This window comes from Macaca thibetana, chromosome 15 (genome assembly GCF_024542745.1).
Source record: "Macaca thibetana thibetana isolate TM-01 chromosome 15, ASM2454274v1, whole genome shotgun sequence".
Classification (NCBI taxonomy): Eukaryota; Metazoa; Chordata; class Mammalia; order Primates; family Cercopithecidae; genus Macaca; species Macaca thibetana.
In genome coordinates this window covers 152,474-175,655 of record NC_065592.1, presented here as the reverse complement: position 1 = coordinate 175,655, position 23,182 = coordinate 152,474, and the positions used below count along the sequence as shown (strand labels likewise).

At 52.8% G+C, this 23,182-nt stretch overlaps 4 protein-coding genes across 6 annotated transcripts in view; 3 read left to right on the top strand and 1 right to left on the bottom strand.

The window, feature by feature from the left end:
* ADAMTS13 (ADAM metallopeptidase with thrombospondin type 1 motif 13) overlaps window positions 1–6,170 on the bottom strand; it is a 38,564-nt gene extending 32,394 nt beyond the window's left edge. Inside the window, exons 1-6 of the mRNA XM_050760506.1 lie at window positions 5,750–6,170; window positions 5,015–5,081; window positions 3,703–3,860; window positions 2,562–2,645; window positions 2,112–2,236; window positions 1,829–1,975 (exon numbers count right to left, since the gene is read on the bottom strand). Of these exons, the coding sequence (XP_050616463.1) occupies window positions 1,829–1,975; window positions 2,112–2,236; window positions 2,562–2,645; window positions 3,703–3,860; window positions 5,015–5,081; window positions 5,750–5,854 (686 nt within the window). The 5' untranslated portion in view covers window positions 5,855–6,170. The remainder of the gene's footprint in view (window positions 1–1,828; window positions 1,976–2,111; window positions 2,237–2,561; window positions 2,646–3,702; window positions 3,861–5,014; window positions 5,082–5,749) is intronic.
* The window catches only part of LOC126937047 (surfeit locus protein 1), a 78,155-nt gene that overhangs the window by 161 nt on the left and 54,812 nt on the right, over window positions 1–23,182 (top strand). The window lies entirely within an intron of this gene.
* Window positions 1–23,182, top strand: part of SURF4 (surfeit 4) — a 308,739-nt gene that overhangs the window by 241,000 nt on the left and 44,557 nt on the right. The gene's annotated exons all lie outside the window — the stretch shown is intronic.
* REXO4 (REX4 homolog, 3'-5' exonuclease) lies at window positions 10,167–23,120 on the top strand. 3 transcript variants are annotated; one of them, XM_050760145.1, is made up of 8 exons: window positions 10,167–10,637; window positions 13,596–13,942; window positions 15,694–15,837; window positions 16,117–16,310; window positions 17,833–17,921; window positions 20,343–20,417; window positions 21,309–21,383; window positions 22,114–23,120. In XM_050760145.1, exons 1-8 carry the CDS (start codon window positions 10,413–10,415, stop codon window positions 22,231–22,233), a joined length of 1,269 nt encoding a protein of 422 aa, XP_050616102.1. In that variant the 5' UTR covers window positions 10,167–10,412; the 3' UTR covers window positions 22,234–23,120. The 3 variants fall into 3 exon arrangements, with proteins under 3 accessions (XP_050616102.1, XP_050616103.1, XP_050616104.1); XM_050760146.1 differs by having other exon boundaries at window positions 10,217–10,637; window positions 13,650–13,942; XM_050760147.1 differs by lacking the exons at window positions 15,694–15,837; window positions 16,117–16,310 and having other exon boundaries at window positions 10,217–10,637; window positions 13,774–13,942.

The following is a 23,182-nucleotide window of genomic DNA, read 5'->3' as shown; positions in this document are numbered from 1 at the left end:
AATTTCTGCATAATCTGGTCCCTTAATTTGCATATAATTAAAAGTGGGTATAACTAGGACTGCAGCCCTGCCTTTGAGCTGCTCTTTTGGGCACAGTGTCTATGGGGTAGCCCTGCTTCAAAAGGGCTACGCTGCACTGTACACAGTCACAGGGCTGCACACTCTGACCACTGCTATGTCAATCAAAGTTGCGGTCTAACACCACCTGCTCCCTCTTGAATTCTTTCCTGGGTGAAGCCAAGAACCCTCCCAGGCTAAGCCCCTGTTTGGGGGCTTATCTGTTCTGCATCACAGGAGCAAAAGGAAACTATGCTTCCTGTGAGGGAGAAGGAGCCCTGCCTTGCCCCACACCCAGGAACCCTGCCTCGACCCTCCCAGGCTCAGAGGGGTTGAAAGGGGTCGGGTGGGGGTTGGTGGGCAAGGAAGGTAGAAATTCACTTTTCACTTTAGAAATCTCTGCACTGGGCCGGGCACAGCTGTAATCCCAGCACTTTGGCCGGCCGAGGCGGGCAGATCACGAGGTCAGGAGATCGAGACCATCCTGGTTAACATGGTGAAACCCCATCTCTACCAAAAAATACAAAAAATTAGCCAGGCATGGTGGTGGGCGCCTGTAGTCCCAGCTACTCAGGAGGCTGAGGCAGGAGAATGATGTGAACCCGGGAGGCGGAGCTTGCAGTGAACCGGGATTGCGCCACTGCACTCTGGCCTGGGCGACAGAGCAAGACTCCATCTCAAAAAAAAAAAAACAAAAGAAAGAAAGAAATCTCTGCACTGCTTGAATTTTTACAACAATTGGGTATTATTTTCAGACTTAAAAAACTAAAGAATTGAAAAGAAACCCATCACTCTAGGTAAATGGTTATAGGTAGGAGCGAAGGTTTGCACACAAGAATGTATAATGTTCACAACAGGAAGATGTGTTCAGGCAACCTAGACATCCAAGGAGAGGGGCCTGATTAAATAAATTACGGTACACGCCTGTAAGAGACCTGGGATAACGTTTGGGATATATTATTACATAAAGAGCAGGTAAATCCTGCACTCACTCTAGGAAGAAAAAAGAAAGGCTGGACGCAGTGGCTCACGCCTGCAATCCCAGCACTTTGGGAGGCCGAGGCAGGTGGATCACCTGAGGTCAGGAGTTCAAGACCAGCCTGACCAACATGGAGAAACCCCATCTCTTCTAAAAATACAAAATTAGCTGGGCATGGTGGCACGCGCCTGTAATCCCAGCTACTCGGGAGGCTGAGGCAGGAGAATCACTTGAACACGGGAGGTGGAGGTTGCAGTGAGCTGAGATCGTGCCATTGCACTCCAGCTTGGGCAACAAGAGCGAAACTCTGCCTCAAAAAAAAAGAAAAAGAAAAAAGAAATAGCAGGTAACAAAGCAATGAACAGCATAATCACAATTTTCCTTTAATTCAGGGATCCAAACTAAATCCCAATTTTGCAAATAAAAAATATGTGCGTGTGTGTAAAGAAAAGACTGAAATTAAATACAAAATGTGAAGAGACATTATCTCTAAATGGTGGGATTTGAGATAGTTTTTACAGCCTGCTTTTTCTTTACCTGAATATTTCCACAGAAGTTATTTTCTACCTGCTAAAGGTGTTTTGCTCGTCTTTTGGAAAAAAAGTTTCTTTAATCAAACAGTATCAGGTTCCCCTGTCCTCACACCCACCCTTCTGAGTCTGTTGGGGTGAGGGGTACAGGCTCCTCTGGCGAAACTCTACAAGGACCCACTGCTTGCCAAGACCACCTCTGCCCCGGGTACCCAGGTCAGCTCCTTGCCAGAGCCTGGGGACAGCTGGTGGGGCTGCATACCTGTGCCCGATCTCATGGGCGATGGTGACTCCCAGGTCGAAGCCAGTGTCCTCGGTAATGAGGCAGCTCCAGGTTGGGGAGCAGGCACCACCCAGCTGGGTGACTCCCCGCACCTGCCGGTTACCATCAGGCAACTCCAGGTCAAACCTCGGTGAGAGAAAACAGTCACTTGGGTGGTGCCAAGGCACGTGGCTGCCCCAGGATCACCTTTGCAGAGGGCAGGAAGCTGAGGGTGCAGCCTTCCCAGGCTGGCTGACCAGCGCCCATCAGAAAGCTCGGCTACCTCGTGATATAGAGGACCAGGTCAGCATGGCCAGGATCCGTGTCGTCCTCGGGGTTGATGGTCCGGCTCCACCCACAGACGCTCAGCAGGGACGAGGTAAGGTTGGCTGTGATATTTGGAGCACCCTGCAGAATCACAGCAAAGCCTGCGTTTAGGACACCCCAACCAGGCATGGTGCTGATTGCGGTCAGTGTGTTTCCCAGTTAGTCCTCATAACAGCCCTCTGACTAGCCCGTGTTAGGGGTGAGACAACTGAGGCTCAGAGAAGTAGTCAGGCAGCCTGTGCTGAGTGCTGGATAGAGCTGGGAGGGCAGCTGGTCCATCTGGCTGAACGTGTTCTGTGACCCATGCTGCTTGGGGCATCCAGGACAAGAGGTTAAAGAGGATGGAGACGCGATGACTTGGGCTTCCCGCTCTGTATAGCGTGCTGAGCTCCAGCTCCATGCCTACCTCGGGCTCTGTCAGAATGACCATCTTCACCAGGTGCACCCGAAACTGAGCCCCCAGGGACGGGTCCCGAAGCAGTTCTGCCCCCTGTGGAAGGGCAAATGAGAGAGGTAACCTGTCGGGTGGGCATTGCCAGCCCCAGGCAGCTGCTGACTCCCAGGGGCCCCGGGGTGTGAAGGGCTGGAGAGCATGTGTGGGAAGCATGTGTGGGAAGCGGGGGCTCCTAAAATGCGATGCACAGTCAGCCGTGCCTCTGCTGCTCCTCAGCTCATGGCTCAGGAAGGCCAACTAACGCAAGGAAAATAAACTCCAAAGCAAGGGGATGAGAACACACAGACAGTCATGAGTTGGATATTCCGGTCAAATGCTACTCCTCTCAGACCACAGATTCCTCTCAGATTACAGGAGCCTGCCATCATGCCCAGATAATTTTTGTATTTTTAGTAGATACAGGGTTTCACCATGTTAGCCAGGCTGGTCTCGAACTCCTGACTTCAGGTGATGCACCCGCCTTGGCCTCCCAAAATGCTGGGATTATAGGCATGAGCCACTGCGCCCGGCGTTGTTTGTCTTTCTGAGACGGCCGATAGTGGGGTAGAGCTTCCCTGCCCACCCTTCACTTTCAAGTGAAGGGGGGCTGCAGGGATTCAGGTGCTAGCAAGAAATGAAGGTGGCCATCTCCTTTGCCAGCAGTCTCTGTTTAGACTTCAGACTGGTGACCTGTCCTCGCCACCCTGAGTAGGGGACGAGAGAAGGAGAGAGGGCAGGGTCGGGGTACAGAGGGCAGTGTGAGCAGCCCACACCCCGTTTGCCAGGGTTGTGTTAGCTGAGCCTCCTGGGGGTCAAATGGATACTAAGGAAGAGGCCAGGCTTGAAGGTGGCCCCAGATGAAGGGATTTGAGTAGCGAGAGGCTGCAGGGTGTGCGTGTGCTATGGAGCTGAGAGGGGGTGTGGGACCTCACCCACCTCCACCCAGGGGAGGGAGGGAGAAGAGGAAGAGCCCCGAGCCATTCTACCTGAGTTTAACCCACTGTATTCAGACCACCAGATACACTAGCCCACAGACACCGGTCACCAGCCCTGGCCATGGGGACCTGCACAGGCCAGCGCCATCCCTGGAGGTCGCTCCCATGGGGGCACTCACGATGTTGAGGTTGGTGAGCACGTAGCGCTCTGTGTCCTCCTGGTGAGCCTGGAAGACATCGGGGCCCACGGCCACCAGCAGCTCCAGGTGTAGGATGCTGCCTGCAGCCCGCCTCTGCCTCTGCCTCTGCCTCTGGAAGCCGGGGGAGGGAGGGTGGCCTGGAGGGGCAGGGGAGAGCAGAGGGCAATGGTTCTAGAAAGCAAGTAGTGGAAAGCTAACAGGACAGAGGCTGGCGCGTCTTGGAAGGATGGCCTTCCGAAGTCAAGACATTGTGTGTCACCCCACCCCAAGAGCCGGACCCCATTAGTGACTGGGCATGCAAAGGGCAGGGCCCAGGAGGAGCTGTTGGGCTACGGCGTCCTTTAGGTCACCCCATCAAGACAAGCTTCCTACTGCCCTGGTGGCTCTGCCCAAAGGGGAAAGCCCCTGCCCTGCCTCCTGGACCCTGCTCTGGGCACAGGTGTTTCATGAGTAACATCATGGACCGCGACAGGAAACTGAACACAAGTGGAGCCCGGTGGTCTCTTGGGAAGCAGGGGCCCAGGCCAGCCCTCATTGTCCTCTCCCAAGGGAGCCCTTAGAGGGCCAGGGACCCTGGGCAATGATCTCCCAGTCCCTCAGGAGCGGCGGAGCTAGAAGGACCCAGGCTATGGGATACCCAGACAGCATCGGCTGCATCCACCCCCCCGGCTGGATGGCCCCAAGCACTGGTCAGTGTGCATCTGGCCCAGACCACAAAGAACCAGGTCACAAGGTGGGCCTTGCCCTCCCGTTCCCCCTGACCACTAGCCCACCTGCCTCTGGCCCCCATCAGCCGTTATTCAAGTTGTCAATGGCCCTACTGGGAAGGGGGCTCACACCCGGAGAAGGTCACACACAGGGCCTGTGGGCAACGGGGACAGGCCTTTATCATAAGGAAATCCATGGCCTTAGGAGGGAGCCTGAGCCAGCACCTATCTTGTTTCCCACAGAAGGAATAAATATTTACATCCACTGCCAGAAACCCCAAGAGCTCCTGAAAACCAGCCAGCTCAGCAGAGGCCATGGGGCAGAAGGGGCCAGCCAATTGGTGACCATTCCCTTGTGACATTTAACAGAAGCTAGGGTTAGAACCCTGGCCTGGCTGGAACATCCAGACCAGTTTTTATCAACTTGGCAGGAAGTAACAGAGTTAATTAACAGGGGTGACAGCAGCTTCTCTGACCTTCTCCTGCCAGATCCACCAAAAATCCCAGACCACTGACTCAATGGTGAGATACCCCTTGAAAGTCCTGAGAAACTTCCCTGGGAGAGAAGACACCAGGACAAGTACCTTTTAAGGGAGCACCAGAGCTCAAGTAAGAAGACACAGCCTGTGGCTCCAATGCCTGAAGAAAACTCTGCAAGACAAAAAGAGATGGATGGGGCTGGGTGCAGTGGCTCACGCCTGTAATCCTAACACTTGGAGAGACTGAGGTGGGAGGATCACTTGATCCAGGAGTTTGAGACCAGCCGGGGCAACATAACAAGTCCCCATGTCAAAAAAAAAAGAAGAAGAAAGACAGAAAGTCAAAGACAGAAAGACAGAAGAAAGGAAGGAAGGAAGGAGGGAGGGAGGGAGGGAGGGAGGGAAGGAAGGAAGGAAGGAAGGAAGGAAGGAAGGAAGGAAGGAAGGAAGGAAGGAAGGAAGGAAGGAGGAAAGAAAGAAGAAAAAGATACGGATGAAGAAAGAGACAGGAAGCAGGAGGTGGGTGAGGCCAACCAAGAAGGAGAGGGGGAAATCAGAGACAGGGAGCGGGAGAGGAAGGGAGAAGCAGAGAAGAGCAACCCACATAGTTTGGGACAAACTAGTATCTGTCTGTTCAGCTTCACTGGATGAGCAGGTCGTACTGAGACACCGACTCCCTCTTCAGTGAGCACACTTCATCCCCCAAAACCCCAAGTGCAGACTTCCCTGCCCAGCGCAAACCCCAGAGCTGATGTAGTCAGCTGTTTGGCACTCCCCTCGCCCCAGGTAGCTCAGAATACCCCACCGAGAGGCTCCCGGAATACCTGCAAATGCGCCCACCTGCTGGAAATGGGAGGGTCCCCAGCAGCCCAGGAGAAAGCCACAGGCAAGGATTCCGGCCACACAGAGGGAAGGGCATCTTGCCCGGGGGTGACGCTGGCGCATCCTCAGGAGAGCCAGCCTGCAGAGTGGAGCAGAGTGAGAGGGGGCCTTGGTGACTGGGAATCTGGCCAGCGTGGAATGGACAGGCCTGCTCGCTGGGCGGGACGATCAGGCAGTGTTTACTCTTGGAAGCTTCCTGCCAGGGCAGGGGCCGTGGCTAGGGTGGGCGGCCTGCAGCTCCTCCTGCTGCAGCCTGGACCTTGCTCTAAGATGGCTGCAGTTCAGGGTACCCCGCAGCCCAGTCCTACACTCCAGAGAGCTCTCCGGATGTGCACACCCACCTCCTCAGAGGAGGCCTAGCCATCTAGAAGGGACACTGGACCAGAAACCCACAGACGGGGGGTTCACGAGGATGCCAGGACCTTGGGCTGGCTCTCTCTCTGGGGTCCCCGCTCCCATCTGACAGATGAAAGGCTGTGCAAAAGACATCGAGGTTCTGGCTCAACTCTCCGCCTACTCTGTGCCTGTGCCTGATGGGGAGAGTCGCAGAAGCAGGCTGCATAGCACCAGATCTCGGCATCATCACAAACCGCCTGGCAATCCCCCTCACCTCCTGGAAGGCTCTCTTCACATGCTCCAAACCACTCTTTTACACCCCTCACACCCACACAGCCGCACAAGCTGATGACCATCAGGGGGATACACCTTGTTTCCACCCCTCAAAGTGCAGCCTCTCTCCTCCTCTGCAATCAGGGAGGACGCACCTACACTCCCTGCCAGGCCCTGGCTCTGGATCCCTTCCCAGCTCTCTTCTCCTGCATCGTTAGTTTCTGTCCCTCTGCTAGAGCCATTCATTCATTCCTTCAGCCAACAAATGTTTCACTGAGCCCCTGAAACAGGCCAGGCTCTGTGCTAGACACCAGGAAAGCAGCCACGAGCCAGGCAGACAGCAGCGTCAGCCTCTCACAGCTTAAATTCTAGGAAAGAGAGCCAGACAGCACAGTTGCTAGACAAACACGTGTTGTGTATGTAGTCTGTTCAAAGGTGGTAAGTGTCATGGAGAAAAATACAGCAGAATAAAGGAATGGGGGGCTGGAGGGGAGGGTGTGCTTCTATGCAGGAACGTAAGGAGGCTCTGGGAGAAGGGGGGCATGCTTAGATGTCGAGATCCTAGTACCTGGCTCACCCCATCAGCATACATGACTGTGCTGTCTCTTTTTTGGTTTTTGTTTTTTGAGACAGAGTCTTGCTGTGTCACCCAGGCTGGAGTGCACTGGCACGATCTCGGCTCACTGCAGCCTCCATCACCCAGGTTCAAGTGATTCTCCTGCCTCAGCCTCCCTCACGGCTGGGATTACAGGTGCCTGCCACCACGCCTGGCTAGTTATTGTATATTTAGTAGAGGTGGGGTTTCGCCATGTTGGCCAAGCTGGTCTCAAACTCCTGACCTCAGGTGAGCTGACCGCCTCGGCCTCCCAAAGTGCTGGGATTACAGGCATGAGCCCCACCACACCCAGGCACTCTGGTGTCTCTTGCTTACAATCAACAACCTCCCCTTGACCCGCACTGTCCTTCCCCCATAGCCCTGTTTCTGGCTTTAAGAACTTGGAAACATTATTTTCAGTAGCTATCTCCACTTCCTTGCCTCCAATTCCCACATCCCACTGAAATTAATCTTTAAAAGGTCACCAATAACTTTGTGAACCCTGAAAGAGCCAATCCTTCATGATGGTTCCCAAGTCACTAACTGGGTCTAAATTCAAAGTAGGACCTAGAAGCCATTTGCTGACTAGGGTCACACACACATTCTGCATTCCTGGAAAGCCCCCACTCTCGCTTACCTCTGGGATGGTTTCATAGCTGTCTGTTCCTATTTATGCCAGCAGAATCAACCCATCGACTGTGACCCACATCAACCAATCTGAGCTCAGCAAGTATTAACCAGTGAGAACTAAGCAAGTGTGCCTTCCTCATTTGCTTAAGTGGACCAAAGTGGGAACCTGAGCAGAAGTTCTCTACAAAAGACAACCTCTTTGTTCTCTGGAATGCACCTTTGCACAGAAGGCTGCATTGCCCTGGTTTGTAAACTGCTGGAACACAGTTTTTTTTCCTTTTTTAAAAAGAAAACCCGGGCCGGGTGCGGTGGCTCATGCCTGTAATCCCAGCACTTTGGGAGGCTGAGGCAGGCAGATCACAAGGTCAGGAGTTTGAGATCAGCCTGGCCAGCATAGTGAAACCCCATCGCTACTAAAAATACAAAAATTAGGCCAGGTGTGGTGGCTCACGCCTGTAATCCCAACACTTCGGGAGGCCTAGGCAGGTGGATCACCTGAGGTCTGGAGATCGAGACCAGCCTGGCCAACATGGAGAAACCCGATCTCTACTAAAAGTACAAAATTATTCGGGCATGGTGGCACATGCCTGTAATCCCAGCTACTTGGGAGGCTGAGGCAGAAGAGTCACTTGAACCCGGGAGGTGGAGGTTGCGGTGAGCCGAGATTGCGCCATTGCACTCCAGCCTGGGTGACAAGAGCAAAACTTCATCTAAAAAAAAAATACAAAAATTAGCCAGGCATGGTGGCGTGCACCTGTAGTCCCAGCTACTCGGGAGGCTGAGGCAGAAGAATTGCTTGAACCCAGGAGGTGGAGATTGTGGTGAACTGATACCACACCACTGCACTCCAGCCTGGGTAGCAGAGCAAGACTCCGTCTCAAAAAAAAAAAAGAAAAAAAAAGAAATCCTTTTCAGTGGACTTGTTGACAATCTCAGTGCCATATCTGGTCCCCATCTCTCTGTCCTCGTCTTTCTCAGCCTCTCAGCAGCATCTGATGTGGTTTATTCTCCCCCTGGATTCTCTAATGCCACTCATATCCACCTCTCCTCCCACAACATTGACTGCTCCCCCTCAGCCTCCTCTGCTGCTTCACCCCTGGAGAGTCCCAAGCACCTGTTATCTGGCCTTAGCCCTTCACTCCCTATAGTGGTACTCTCTCCTTGGATGAACTAACCCAGGCTCATGGTTTCAACACTAATTATATGCTGACAATTTCCAAACTACATCTCCAGCACTGACCCTTCCCTAAGCTTAGGAATCTTAGATCCTGCTGCTGATTAGACATCTCTGTTGGTGACTGCCCATTCAAACTCAGCAAGTGTGAAAAGGAGCTCATGGCTCCACTCCCATACTTCACCCTGCCTCCCGCAGACATTTATTGAGATGATAAATGGCCACACCCAGTTGCTCAGACCAAAATCCTAGGAGCCTCACTTCCCTGTTACTCCATCAACCTTTGCCTGTTACACATGCACATCAAATCTATCCACTCCCAGCTGAGCACAGTGGCTCACACCTGTAATACTAGCACTTTGGGAGGCCAAGGCAGATGGATCACTTGAGGTCAGGAGTTTGAGACAGCCTGGCCAACATGGCGAAACCCCAGGTCTACTAAAAATACAAAAATGAGCAGTGCATGGTAGCGTGCACCTGTAATCCCAGCTACTCAGGAGGCTGAGGCAGGGGAATCACTTGAACCCAGGAGACAGAGGTTAAGGGAGGAGACCACCCCTCATATTGTCTTATGCCCAATTTCTGCTTCCAAAGAAAGAAATAAAAACTAAAAGGTAGAAATAAAATCCACAGGCAGACAGCCTGGCACTGCGCCCTGGGCCTGGTTAAAGATCGACCCCTGACCTAACTGGTTATGTTATCTATAGATTTCAGACGTATGGAAAAGCATTGTGAAAATCCCTGTTCTGTTCTATTGCTTTCTGATTACCGGTGCATGCAGCCCCGAGTCACGTGCCCCCTGCTTGCTCAATCATCACGACCCTCTCACACGGACCCCCTTAGAGTTGTAAGCCCTTAAAAGGGACAGGAATTGCACACTCGGGGAGCTCGGTTTTTGGAGACCTGAGTCTGCAGATGCTCCCAGCTAAATAAAGCCCTTTCCTTCTACAATTCAGTGTCTGAGGGTTTCTTGTCTGCGGCTCCTCCTGCTTCACAGTAAACTGGCGGGAACTCCTCCCCGTGCCTGGGCCTCAGTTTCCCCACTGTATATAGAAGATGAGCCGCTGTGAGGCTAAGCGTGGAGCAGCCCAAGGCGGGAAAGGCCCGAGAGTCCAGGACGCAGTCCAGGGACCAAGCCCGGCTCTCACTAGCCCGACAGCTCAGTGCCCCCACGCGCTGCTGCCCCACCCGGTGCTACACACACAGCGGCCCACCAGTTCCCTTGTGGCGTCCGCCTCTCTTATCCCCATCCCGGATCTTGGGGAGGTCCTCGGCTTGCCCATTCAAACTCGAGGTCGATGACCCCGGATGCCGCTGGCTAAGACGGCGGCCCAAGTCCGGTGCGGGCGAACCGCCCAGGCTGCGCGGAACCAGAGGCGGGGGCCGGGTTTCCAGCCGTTTGCGGAGAGACGAGCACTTCCGGGAACTGGAGCGTGCGCGCTGAGGCACGCTGGACGCATGCGGGGTCTCTTCCGGAGCCTTTTCCTGGGCCAGGTTGCTGCGGTGAGTGTGTTTCGGCCTGGCCTGGGCAGGCCCTTGTGCTGCCGCGGCGCCGGGCCCGGGGAGGCCAGGGTCTCGGGTGGCCGCCGGCCCAGGCGCTGGACCGCAGCAGGATGGTGAAGGCGAAGGTCCCCGCCTCCAAGGGCGCCCCGAGTAGCCCGGTGGCTAAGCCGGGTCCTGTCAAGACGCTCACTCGGAAGAAAAACAAGAAGAAAAAAAGGTTTTGGAAAAGCAAGGCGCAGGAAGTAAGCAAGAAGCCAGGAAGCGGCCCCGGTGTTGTGGTGCGACCTCCAAAGGCACCAGAAGACTTTTCTCAAAACTGGAAGGCGCTGCAAGAGGTGAGGCTTGAGCGGGCCCGGGCGGAGCGCTGCGCAGCTCATTCCCGCAGAACGCGACGGAGGGAAAGACTTGGGTAGCCCCAAAAAGGACCTGTAAAGGCAGATTTGAATTGAAATCTTGTAAACATCTTTTCACAAGAAAGGTGGCCTGTTGAGGAAGGTCTCGAACTTGTTTGCATAAAATTGATGAATTATTTCAAGTACAAAAAAGCAGAGATAAACCCTTGTACCTTTTGCATAATGAACTAACTGGAATAGGTTTTACAAAGAGAAATTTAGCTTAAAATCCCGAAGGCAGCCCGGGCGCGGGGCCTCACGCCTGTAATCCCAGCACTTTGGAAGGCCGAGGCGGGCGGATCCCCCGAGGTCAAGAGTTCGAGACCAGCCCGGCCAACATGGTGAAAACCCATGTCTACTAAACAAATACAAAAAATATTAGCTTGGTGTGATGGCGCGCGCCAGCGCAGCTACTCAGGGAGGCTGAGGCAGAAGAATCGCTTGAACCCGGGAGGCAGAGGCTCTAGTAAGCCGAGATCGTGTCACTGCACTCCAGCCTGGGCAACAGAGTGAAACTCCGTCTCAAAAAAAAAAAAAAAATCCCGAAACCAGATGAACCACCCAAGGACAGTGAAAAGAACACACTGGTGGCTGGGCCCGGCAGCTCACGCCTGTAATCCCAGCACTTTGGGAGGCCGAGGGGGGGGCGGATCACCTGAGGTCAGGAGTTTGAGACCAGCCTGGCCAACATGGTGAAACCCTGTCTCTACTAGAAATACAAAAAAATTAGCTGGGTGTGGTGGCGCGCGCCTGTAGTCCCAGCTACTAGGGAGGCTGAGACAGGAGAATCACTTGAACCCGGGAGGCAGAGGTGCAGTGAGCGGAGAATGTGCCACAGCACTCCAGCCTGGGCGACAGAGCGAGACTCCATCTCAAACAACAACAACAAAAGAACGCACTGGTCTGTGTAGCAAGACAGGGAGAAAGAAGATCCCTGTGTAGAGGTGAAAAGCAGATAGCAGACATGTGATAGAGAGGGTTCTAGCAACACTTATGGTCTTGAAATAAATATTAATTGAGCTCCTAAAATGTGCACTCTGCCATGTGCTCTATGCCATGTGTGTTGCAATCCCCACAATAAGACTGTGAGGTGGACGCTTTCATCATGTCTGTTGCACAGATGAGGAATTAGGCTGGAAAAGGTTAAATAGATCGTCTAAGATTGCGGCTGGGAGCTAGGTGGCTGACTCTGGAGTCCATGCTTTAATTAAAGCCTGTGTTGTACCTGCTGTCTCTCTAGTGACTGGCGCTTCTCTAGAGGTTGCCTGCTCTCTCCCAGACACTCTTCCGCGTGTGTCACTCATACATTCTTACCACATCCCTTGGAGCTCCCTTGAAGCTACTGTTAGGATCGTAGCTCACTGCTGCCTGGGCTCCAGGGATTCTCCTGCCTCAGCCTCCCGAGTAGCCCATTATCTGTAATCCCAGCACTTTGGGAGGCCCAGGCAGGAGGATCACTTGAGTTCAGGAGTTCAAGTCCAGCCTGAGCAACATGGTGAGATTCCGTCTCTAAAAAAAGTAAAAAGTAGTTTTTCAAAAAAGAGATGTGATCCCCAGTGTTCGAGATGGGGCCCATAGGAGGTTTTGGGTCATGGGGGCAGATCCCTCATGAATGACTTGGTGCCCTGCCCTCAGTAATGATTAAATTCTCACTCTGCTAGGTCATTCGAGGGCTGGTTGTTTTAAAAGAGCCTAGCACCTTTCTTACTCTCTCACCATGCAACACACCTGCTCCCCCTTCACCTTACACCATAATGGGAAGCTTCCTGCGGCCTCACCAGAAGCAGATGCTGGCACCATGCTTCTTGTACATCCTGCAAAACCATGAGCTAAATAAACCCGTTTTCTTTATAAATTACCAAACACAGGTATTCCTTTCTAGCAATGCACAATGAGCTAATACAGATGGGGTTTCACTTTGTTGCCCAGGCTGGTCTTCAACTCCTGGTTCAAGCAGTCCTCCCACCTCAGCCTCCCCGAATGCTTCTTGAACCTCCTAATGCTCTGCACAATATCTCAGTGCAGGCTTTCCTAATGATTTTCCTGTATTGACACACGGGACCAGTCAAATTCCCATGGGCAGCTTCAGGGTTCTGTGGGATTTCTTGAACACTAAACTCTTCTCCCAAGAAAAGAGCAAAATAAGTGAATGGAAGGGATGTTTGCTGTAGGGAAACTTTTGAGTTTTTTCTAATTTATCCAAGGAAGTCAGCCCTTCAGTTCTTTACCTATCACGGGAACAGGTGAGTAACACCCGCCTCATCATCGCACTGTGGTGGAGCCCACTGCAGCTGGAGATTTGAACACAGGGAGGAAGCTAGGCTCTAAGACCGCAGGAGCCTGTGCTTGGGTGACGGCCAAGCTGTGGCTGCCAGCAGTTCTTCAGCCACTCCAGCTGGACAAAAGCTTTTCTTTTTGTTTATCACACCCCCCACCTCCCTGAGACCTTCACAGCAGTAGCAAACCAGGGAATCTTGTAAAAAAAAAAAAAAAAAGGTGATTTCTGTGTAGCGGGGTGTTAGCCCAAGCTGTGAGGGAAGTTAACTCCAAAATTCTTTCTAGATAAACTAAAAAAGGAAGTGGTCTGCGGTGTCCAGCCGGCCACTCAACAGGTACCTAAGGTGTGGAATGAGTTTGAAATTTTGTATGCCCGAAGGAGCAGGCGTAAAATGCATTATAATAAGATAAGCAGAGAAACAGCATTTCACCACAAGTGACTCATGAGAATGAAAAAGCTTTTTCCAAACCGTTTGAAAATGAATTTCAGTGATGCGGATGGGAATTGTATAGATGTGATTGGTGTCTATGTGTGTATATACATACACACGTAAGTTTTTTTTTCAATCTGCTGTGCGTAATTTCCAAATTCAAATGTAGCCTGTATTTTATTTTGGGTCCCAGTGGCTGCTGAAACAGAAATCTCAGACCCCAGAAAAGCCTCTTGTCATCTCTCAGATGGGTTCCAAAAAGAAGCCCAAAATTATCCAGCAGAACAAAAAAGACACCTCACCTCAAGCGGCGGGAGAGGAGATGCCGGCAGGAAAAGAGCAAGAGGCCAGCAGGGGCTGTGTTCCTTCAGGCTCCAAGATGGACAGGAAGGCGCCAGGACCTCGCAGCAAGGCCAGTGGAGCAGAGCACAGTAAGAAAGGAACCAAGGAAAGGACAAATAGTGATATTGTTCCAGAACGGGGGGACATCAAGCATAAGAAGCGGAAAGCTAAGGAGGCAGCCCCGGCCCCACCCACCGAGTAAGTATCGGCCACCTCAGCACTGAGAACCGAGGCGCAGCGACTTCACCAAGGCCTGCCTCCTTATGGAGGCTGGTGGCCTCACCGCAGTCTCTCCATCACCTTACCCTGATGTCGTCTACTCCTTGTTTACTTGCTGTTACTTGTATTCCCCTAGAGTATGGGCATGATAAGGCAGGGCCTGCTTCTTCCAAGCGTTGAGCAGAGCTCAGCATTTAGTGGGTGCCAGTACACGTGTGTGGAAGGAAAGCATGCTGAAGCCAGAAAGACCCGACTATGAGGCCTGTCCCTGCTTCTTGCCAGTTGGGTGGCTTGGGGCAAGTTTCTGACGTCCTCTGTGCCTCGTGTTAGTCCTGGTGGCGTCAGAAGGAGATTGCGAGGTTGGCTCTCTTGGCTCAGTGCCTGGTGATTACTTCAACCCTGTGATGGAGCCAGGTGTGGTGCCTGTTGCCTGTGGTCCCAGCTCCTCAGGAGGCCAAGGTGGGAGGATCACTTGATCCCAGGAGGTCGAGGCTGCAGTGAGCTGTGATTGCACTTCTGCCTCCAGCCCGGGTGATGGAGTGAGACTCAAAAAAAACAAGTTAAAAGAATAAACCCTGTGCTGGCCACCCACGTGGGGTGGACCAGGAGTCAGTGGCTATCTCTGAATGGTTCAACTGGAGGTGACGTGTTCATAAGTCACAGCTGGCTTCGTGTCGCCTGGGTGTTCAGGACATGGTCGCTGACGGCTGAGGAAGGAGCCATTTGGGGGCCTCCCTGTGTTGTGCTAGGCAGGCTGTCTGGGATAGAGTTCAGTGAGGCGGGCCCGCTCCTTCCTCTTGAGGCTTATTGTCAAGTGCAGTAGACAGACTGTAACCACAGCTGTTGCCTAAGTGTGGTCAGGATAAATCTGGTGAGGAGAAGGTGTTGGGAGCCTGGGACACGGGGGATGTGTCCATTCAGTGGGTCCAGGAAGGGCTTTTCTAAGGAAATGACATTTAACCTTAGCCTAAGAGACAGATTCCCCAGGCAGGTGTTATGTACCTGCGTGAGCATCCGAGTATGGAGGGCAAAGGGTTCTGTGTTTCCATCTTACAGGCATTGTGTCTGTCTGTGTTTCCTAAGTGTTTGATAATGAACCTGTTCCTTTCATAATTAAAATGCTAGCACTCATTACACCTGGGCGGTGGGTTATATGTTTCTGTTTTATATTCTTTGTGCTTGTCTGTGTTCCTAAATCTTAAATAATGAGTGTATTTTCTAATTAGAAAAGAGATGAGGCCGGGCGCTGTGGCTCACACCTGTAATCCCAGCTCTTTGGGAGGCCGAGGCGGGCGGATCACTTGAGGTCAGGAGTTCAAGACCAGCCTGGCCAACATGACGAAACCCCATATCTACTAAAAATACAAAAAATTAGCTAAGCGTGGTAGTGGGCGCCTGTAATCCCAGCTACTAGGGAGGCTGAGGCAAGAGAGTTGCTTGAACCTGGGAGGCAAAAGTTGCAGTGAGCCAAGATCGTGCCACTGCACTCCAGGCTGGGTGACCCAGTGAGACTCCATCTCAAAAAAAAAAAAAAAAAAAAACGGAAAATGTCAAGATAATCAAAATAGCAGAAGCAGCAGGGCCACGGTCGGGGTGTCTGGGGCCAGCCTGTGGGAGAGGCAGGCCGTGCCATCGCCCCACTCACCTGCACAGTCAGCCGCACAGCCCCGCCCCGCCAGTTGCATGCACTAGGCTCTTCTGGTGATCAGCTTGTTACCTTTGCCTTTTAGGGAAGACATCTGGTTTGACGACGTGGACCCGGCGGATATCGAAGCTGCCATAGGTCCAGAGGCGGCCAAGATAGCAAGGAAACAGTTGGGTCAGAGCGAGGGCGGCGTCAGCCTCAGCCTCGTGAAAGAGCAGGCCTTCGGCGGGTACGCTGGTCTCAGGGAGCGGGCTCTGCTGGGGATGCTTAGCCGTAGAGGGCGGGGCTTCTTCAAGGAAGAGGATACTTTCGTCTGCCCGAGGTGAATGGAGCAAGCACCTCCCAGGGTCCTGCTAAGAACCAGGACCACACAGAGCTTGTCACGTGGATGCAAATGAGTGCGGGGCAGAGAGCTTGCTGACACTTAGTCTGTGGATCCCTGGGGCTCTGACCTGGAGCCCTGTGTCCTGCCATGTTTATTAAACTAGAGCCTTTGGTTACCCTTCAGCCTGACAAGAGCCTTAGCCTTGGACTGTGAGATGGTGGGCGTGGGCCCTAAGGGGGAGGACAGCGTGGCAGCCCGTGTGTCCATCGTGAACCAGTATGGGAAGTGCGTTTATGATAAGTACGTCAAACCAACCGAGCCCGTGACGGACTATAGGACAGCGGTCAGTGGGATTCGGCCTGAGAACCTCAAGCAGGGTATGTCATCTGCAGCTCAGGAACTTAGAAGGGAAAGTCGTAACTGGATGCATTTTCTCCCTTTTGTTCCCTTTTGCTTCTGAGACACTCACTGTAGCTAGTTTCGATGCGTCTTGTCTCCTCTTGGGGCGATGGGGTTTCAAATACAAAGGGCATCCTTAGATGGCTTTACACCCATTTCTGCCTTGCACTTCATTGCCTCCTGTCCACCGACTTGAAGACCAGGCCAGTAGCCGGGCATGGTGGCTCGTGCCTGTAGTCCCAGCTACTCAGGAGCCCAAGAAGGGAGGATTGCTTGAGCCCAGGAATTCAAGTCCAGCCGGGACGACATAGCGAGACCTTGTTTCTAAAAAAAAAATTTTCTTTTTTTTTGAGATGGAGTCTCGTTCTGTCGCCCAGGCTGGAGCGCAGTGGCGCGATCTCAGCTCACTGCAAGCTCCGCCTCCCGGGTTCACGCCATTCTCCTGCCTCAGCCTCCCGAGTAGCTGGGACTACAGGTGCTCTCCACCTCGCCTGGCTAGTTTTTTGTATTTTTTTAGTAGAGATGGGGTTTCACCGTGTTAGCCAGGATGGTCTCGATCTCCTGACCTCGTGATCCTCCCGTCTCGGCCTCCCAAAGTGCTGGGATTACAGGCTTGAGCCACCGCACCCAGCCTTTTTTTTTTTTTTTTGAGATGGAGTTTTGCTGTTGTTGCCCAGGCTGAAGTGCAATAGCATAATCTCGGCTCACTGCAACCTCTGCCTCCTGGGTTCAAGCGATTCTCCTGCCTCAGCCTCCTGAGTAGCTGGAATTGCAGGCATGTGCCACCACGCCCTACCAATTTTGTATTTACTAGAGACAGGGTTTCTTCATGTTGGTCAGGCTGGTCTCGAACTCCCAACCTCAGGTAATCTGCCCACCTCGGCCTCCCAAAGTGCTGGGATTACAGGCATGAGCCACCGCGCCTGGCCTTCTAAAAGATGTTTTTAAAAAATTAGCTGGTCCTACTTGGCTCGGGCCACCCTTGGTCTAGTAAGCCCTGTTTGGGAAGTACAGGTGGGATTGGTGGTGGGGTGGTCCCCAAAAGCAGGCAGGGCTGCCTCTGGAGCCCAGGGCCTAGGGCAACACATCTCTGCCCGTTTTTGTGGGGGCAGTTTTGTTTTTATTTCCATTAGGAAAATTGTCAAGTAAATTATGAGGTTGAATAGGCAGAACCGCGCTGCCAGGCGGCTCTAAAAGTTTCTCAGTGCCTACACTCAACATATGCTCTCCTCCAGCCATGAGCCGACTTTGCAGACTGTGAGGAGCACTTTATTCCTCTCCTCAGAGGTGGTCCTTGCAGCCACCCCTGCCAGGGGCCCACAAGGCACTTCTCCCAGGGGGGTGGGTGGATGTGGTGGCTTCGAGTCACCCTCCACAGTGGCATTGCTGGCCTGACCCTTTGTCTTAGGGCTGGCCAGAGGTGGGAGCGGGGCTGCCTCCTCTAAGAATGATGGTGATGTGTGTGTTGCAAAAAACCGCTTCTTTGTGTTGATTTTCCAGGAGAACAGCTTGAAGTTGTCCAGAAGGAAGTGGCAGAGATGCTGAAGGGCAGAATTCTAGTGGGACACGCTCTGCATAATGACCTGAAGGTACTGGGTTCCCTCCTGGGGACTCGGCCTGCCCCTGCTCCGTGCGTGTTTCACTCACCTCCTTGTGCTGTGTTGTGGAGTTTTTTAAAATGGTTGAGTTTGTGCCCTGTGTTGGGAATACTTTGGTAATAATATCACATACCATGTGCTGAGTTCTTACTGTGTTTTAGGAACCATGTGAGGCTCTTGTTTTGAGAGCCCCCAGCAAAACTGGGGGTTCCCGTACCAGAGCAGCTGGCAATCCCACCCTAACAAGAAATGAAGGTGCTGATACCTCTTTTACCTGGAGGAGGGCCTAATGCCCAGTTGTCCTATCCGTGACCAGGGTCCCTCTGCAGGAAACTAGTTTATCCTGGCAGATGCCCTGTGACCCGTGTTCAGGTTACGCCTGCCTGACCATCACCCTGGCCCTGGGAGCTTGCCTTTGCCTTCTTCCTGGCATCCCCGGAAAATCCCGCCTGGGGCAGCCCCTGGCTGTTCAGATGGAAGGTGCAAATTCAGACACCAGCACTGTGGGAAACAAGTTCAAAGACATACACAGACCCTGGGCAGGGCAGGCCTCATGGGTGGGGAGGGCAGCCCGCCATCCCCTGGTCATCCGAGGCAGGAATGAAGAGTCAGGCAGAGCGAGTATGTGTGTATTTACAGGAGAACAGGGTGGGGGTCACTTTGAGTTTATGGCCAAATGCCTGGATGTTGGTTTAAAGGACACAGTGGGAACAGTGGGGAGGCCAGTCTGCTAGATGGGAGAGATAGTTCTTAAGTTCTCACCTCTGCCCACCGGCTTGAAGCACTTGGGTGTGGTGAGGAGCTTGAAGCCGTTCAGAAGGAAGTGGCAGAGATGCTAATGGTCCAGCAGCAGCCTTTGCTGTGGTGCTCCCGCTCTGGTGCTCCCGTTATGGCACTATAGAGATCTCTTGAATCCATTAAAGATGCCAGCGGTGTTCATGCTTGTTTATAGAGGGTGAAACTGAGATGAGAACCACCTGGGCAATATCCTCACAGAAAGTCTTGTGTGCTCCTGTCATATCCCCTCAGAGACTGCCACTGTGGTAACTTGTCCTTCCCTCCTGACTCTGGCTCCATCCCTGGTAACTTGTGCAACACATGTTTAAGTCTTTCTTGAAGATTATGCTAAGGACCAGACACAGTGGCTCAGGTCTGTAATCACAGGTTTTTGGGAGGCTGAGGCTGGAGGATTGCTTGAGGCCAGGAGTTAGAGACCAGCCTGAGTAACAGGGAGACCCCATCTCTGTAAAAAATTTTTAAATTAGCCAGGTGTGGTGGCGTGTGCCTGTTGCCCCAGCTAGTCAGGAGGCTGGGGTGGAAGGATCAGTTGAGCCCAGGAGGTCAAGGCTGCGGGGAGCCATGATTACCCCATAGCATTGAAGCCCAGGTGACAGAGTGAGAGCCTATCAAAAAAAAAAAAAAAAAAAGAGGCTGGGTGCAGTGGCCCACGCCTGTAATCCCAGCACTTTGGGAGGCTGAGGCGGGAAGATCATGAGGTCAGAAGATCAAGACCATCCTGGCTAACATGGTGAAACCCCGTCTCTACTAAAAAATACAAAAAATTAGCCGGGCATGGTGGCGGGCGCCTGTAGTCCCAGCTACTCGGGAGGCTGAGGCAGGAGAATGGCGTGAACCCAGGAGGCGGTGCTTGTAGTGAGCCGAGATCGCGCCACTGCACTCCAGCCTGGGTGACAGAGCGAGACTCTTGTCTCAAAAAAAAAAAAAAAAGATTGCATGCTAAGATTGCAAGATGAGCTGTTATAATGTGTTATTTCCAACTTCCTGATGTGCAGAACCAACTCAAGATACAAGTATAATATAGGAAAAAGTTGGTTGCTGGTTAATTGTTGACTGTTTTTCTCCTTCTTCCTTGATTTCAAGATTTTGTGTTTATTGTCTCTGACTGTTGGGCATCATGATGCTTAAGTCAGTGTGATAAATTTCCTCATGGAGTTTAAGTTCGTATCATTGCCTCGTTTCCGTGTGTGTGTGACATGCTTGGATTCCCTACAAGATGTTACTTGCAGGGCAGCCACGGTGGCTCACACCTGTAGTCCCACCACTTTGGGAGGCCGAGTCAGGTGGGTCACCTGAGGTCAGGAGTTCCGAGACCAGCCTGGCCAACATGGCAAAACCCTGTCTCTACTGAAAAATAACAGAAATCAGCCAGGCGTGGTGGCGGGCACTTGTAATCCCAGCTACTCAGGAGGCTGAGGCAGGAGAATCACTTGAAACCTGGAGGTGGAGGTTGCAGTCAGCCAAGATTGAGCCACTGCATTCCCGCCTGGGTGACAGAGCAAGACTATGTCACACACACACAAAGATGTTACTTGTAAAAGGTGGCGGGGGGAGGGGGTTCTGCTACTATAAACCAAAAATGAAAATGATTATCATTATATTTTCTTTTTCTAGGTACTGTTTCTTGATCATCCAAAAAAGAAGATTCGAGACACACAGAAATATAAACCTTTCAAGAGTCAAGTAAAGGTACTTAAAATGAGTGTGACTCAAGATACCGTATTTCTGTTTTGCTGGTCACTTCATTGTTTCTGGTCACTGGTGGCTGACTTGTTGGTTAAAGGGATTTTATTTTTCCTTTTAACCTTTAAAACTAGAAGGAATGTTTAAAAATAGAGTTCTGCTAATTGCTGACCTTAAAAATGATTGCAACGGAGGGCAAGTTACTTCCACTCTAACCTCTGAAACAGGGTCACTGACTAAGGGCCTGGTGCCACTGTCATATCTACTCTAGAGGGTGCCAAGGGCACAGCTGTTCTTCATCCTCCTTTTTTTTTTTTTTTTTAAGTCAGGGTCTTGCTCTGTCACCCAGGGTGGAGTGCAGTGGCATGATCTCGGCTCACCGTAACTGCCGCCTCCCAGGCTCAGGCAGTCCTTCCACTTTAGCGTCTGAAATAGCTGGGACTGCAGGCATATGCCACCACCCCTGGCTGATTTTTTCATTTTTTTGTAGAGATAGGGTCTTGCTATGTTGTCCTGGCTGTTGTCAAACTCCTGGGCTCAAGTGATCCGCCCTCCTTGGCCTCCTAAGTGCTGAGATTACAAGTGTGAGTCACCGTGCCTGACCAGAGCTGTCCCTCTTGAAATAAGCAGGGAGGCCTCAAGATGGGCAATGGGGATGCTGACTCCTCCCCTGGCCCTCTCCCTTGATTGGCTGATGGGGTGCATCACCAGCCCATCATGTTATAAAGAGGTTGCAGCTGGTGGCTGCCACCCTAAGTGCCATGAGCACCTCCACTGAGGGGCAAACTGTAGGTCGCTTGGGTGAGGTTCAGTAGCCGACCCCTCCCTGCTGGGTGCGGTGACCCTGTGTGGGCAGAGCCTGCAGAGGCCCTCCCCCTGCCTCTTCCCCCTTTGCAGAGTGGAAGGCCGTCTCTGCGACTACTTTCAGAGAAGATCCTTGGGCTCCAGGTCCAGCAGGCGGAGCACTGTTCGGTGAGTGTGTCCTGGGAGGCAGTCCATGGGGTTTGGGGTGGTTTCTCACCAGGAACCAGACATGAGTCACCTGACACAGACATGGGGGAGGAGGGGCCTGGGCACCTACTTTTCCTATGAGGCTATTGGTCAAAAAAAAAAAAAAAAAAATGGCAGAGCAGAGTTACGGAATTTTGGTTAAGTTCTAAATATGCACATTTAACGAATTTAACACAACACAAAAGAACTGCATTCTCATTATTTGGAGAAAAAGTTGCCAAATAATTACAAAGCCCCCCCACCCCAGCCCTCCAGCCCTGCCCTGACCGGCCCGTTGAGCAGCTGGCTCCGCCTCTGTGGAGCAGTCACTCCCTGCAGCGTGGCCTCAGCGCTTTGGGCCCTTTGTGCCCGTCTGCTTGGTCCTTGTGCCCCTGTGCCCGGCGCCCAGCCTGCCATCACCCTGCACTCAGAAACCTAAAAAGGCAGCGTGTTTGTTGCTTCTCCTCTTTCGGTTCCCCTTTCTTCTCCTGGAAGGGGGGTCTGAGTCACAGAAGTGTGGGGACCATCAGGTCGTTGCTCCCTCTGCTTCTGTTGTGTCCTCCCTCCCCATCCTGGTGACATTTTTTGGCCGGGTCCACATCTCACTCAGTACATCCCTAGCAGAGTGGCTAGTGGGAGGGCTCAGTCATTGCAGGGTTGACTGGGCCGCAGCTATGCCTTGTCACCTGCTGGGATGTTTCGTGTCGTCTAGATTCAGGATGCCCAGGCAGCAATGAGGCTGTACATCATGGTGAAGAAGGAGTGGGAGAGCATGGCCCGAGACAGGCGTCCCCTGCTGACCGCTCCAGACCACTGCAGTGACGACACCTAGCGGCCCTGCCCTGCTGCTGCTGCTGCCCCGCTACAGAGGCAATGTGACCAGTCACAGGGACAGATCACATCTCCCCACAGTGTCTACTCTGGTGAAACCTTTTCGGAATCACGGCAGAGGGGCATGGCGTGGTGCTACTGAGAACGTCCCCCTTCCTCTTGACTTTGTGGTCTGAGGCCTGGTCTTACTGTCCATGTGTATTTGGACCCTGATGGTCGGGGTGGGGAGCAGGGGCTGCCATGAGCATGCCTGGCCATGCTTTACGAACTGCTGACTGCCTGGGCGAGGCGAGGATGGGGCCTGTGGGCCGCCAGCTTGTACAGTGCTGTCACCGCCCGTCTTCAGTGACCACTCACCCTGGGGTGAAGTGCTTAGCACCTTCCTCTTGGGGGGCCCCATTTTCCTCCTTTGTCTCAGGGGACATAACAAGCCCCACTGGGCTTGAGGGGCCCAGACCCGGTGTCTGCAGTCAGCTCCTGAGACATGGCTGGCCGGCACAATAGGTGTTACATCAGGAGCTTCCTGTGGCCGTTTGGACTTTGAGCGTTTATCTAAATTGGCCCAGGGTTGGCTGGTGGGTCACCCAGCAGAGGCTTCTCCCCATAGTGCGAGGATGTGTCGCCTGGGCACGGTGACCGCGGTTATTCCTGGAGGTCGGCAGATGTGCCGACCTTGGGCTGTTTGAGGTAGAGAAGCTATGTGACGCTAGCCAGTGGCCTGCTTGGCTAGGCCCCGGTTTGAGACTCCCCTGGGAACTAGAGTCAGGAACAGCCAGTGGCACTGACTAGGGGATGGAGTCCAAGGCGTTATTGGGCCACCTGACAGCTGGACAGAAAAGGTGCAGACGCACCGAGGATGTGATTTAAAATAAATGCAGATGTTTACTTTGAATGGAACCTGTGGAGGCTCAGTGTTGACTCTCATCTAGAATGGTCTGGAAGGACTTCCG

Coding starts and splice junctions, on each gene's coding strand:
- REXO4 (XM_050760145.1), top strand. CDS start 10,413: ATGGTGAAGGCGAAGGTCCCCGCCTCCAAGGGCGCCCCGAGTAGCCCG. Junction 13,943..15,693: donor GCCCCGGCCCCACCCACCGA/GTAAGTATCGGC, acceptor TTTGCCTTTTAG/GGAAGACATCTGGTTTGACG. Junction 17,922..20,342: donor CTCTGCATAATGACCTGAAG/GTACTGGGTTCC, acceptor TTCTTTTTCTAG/GTACTGTTTCTTGATCATCC.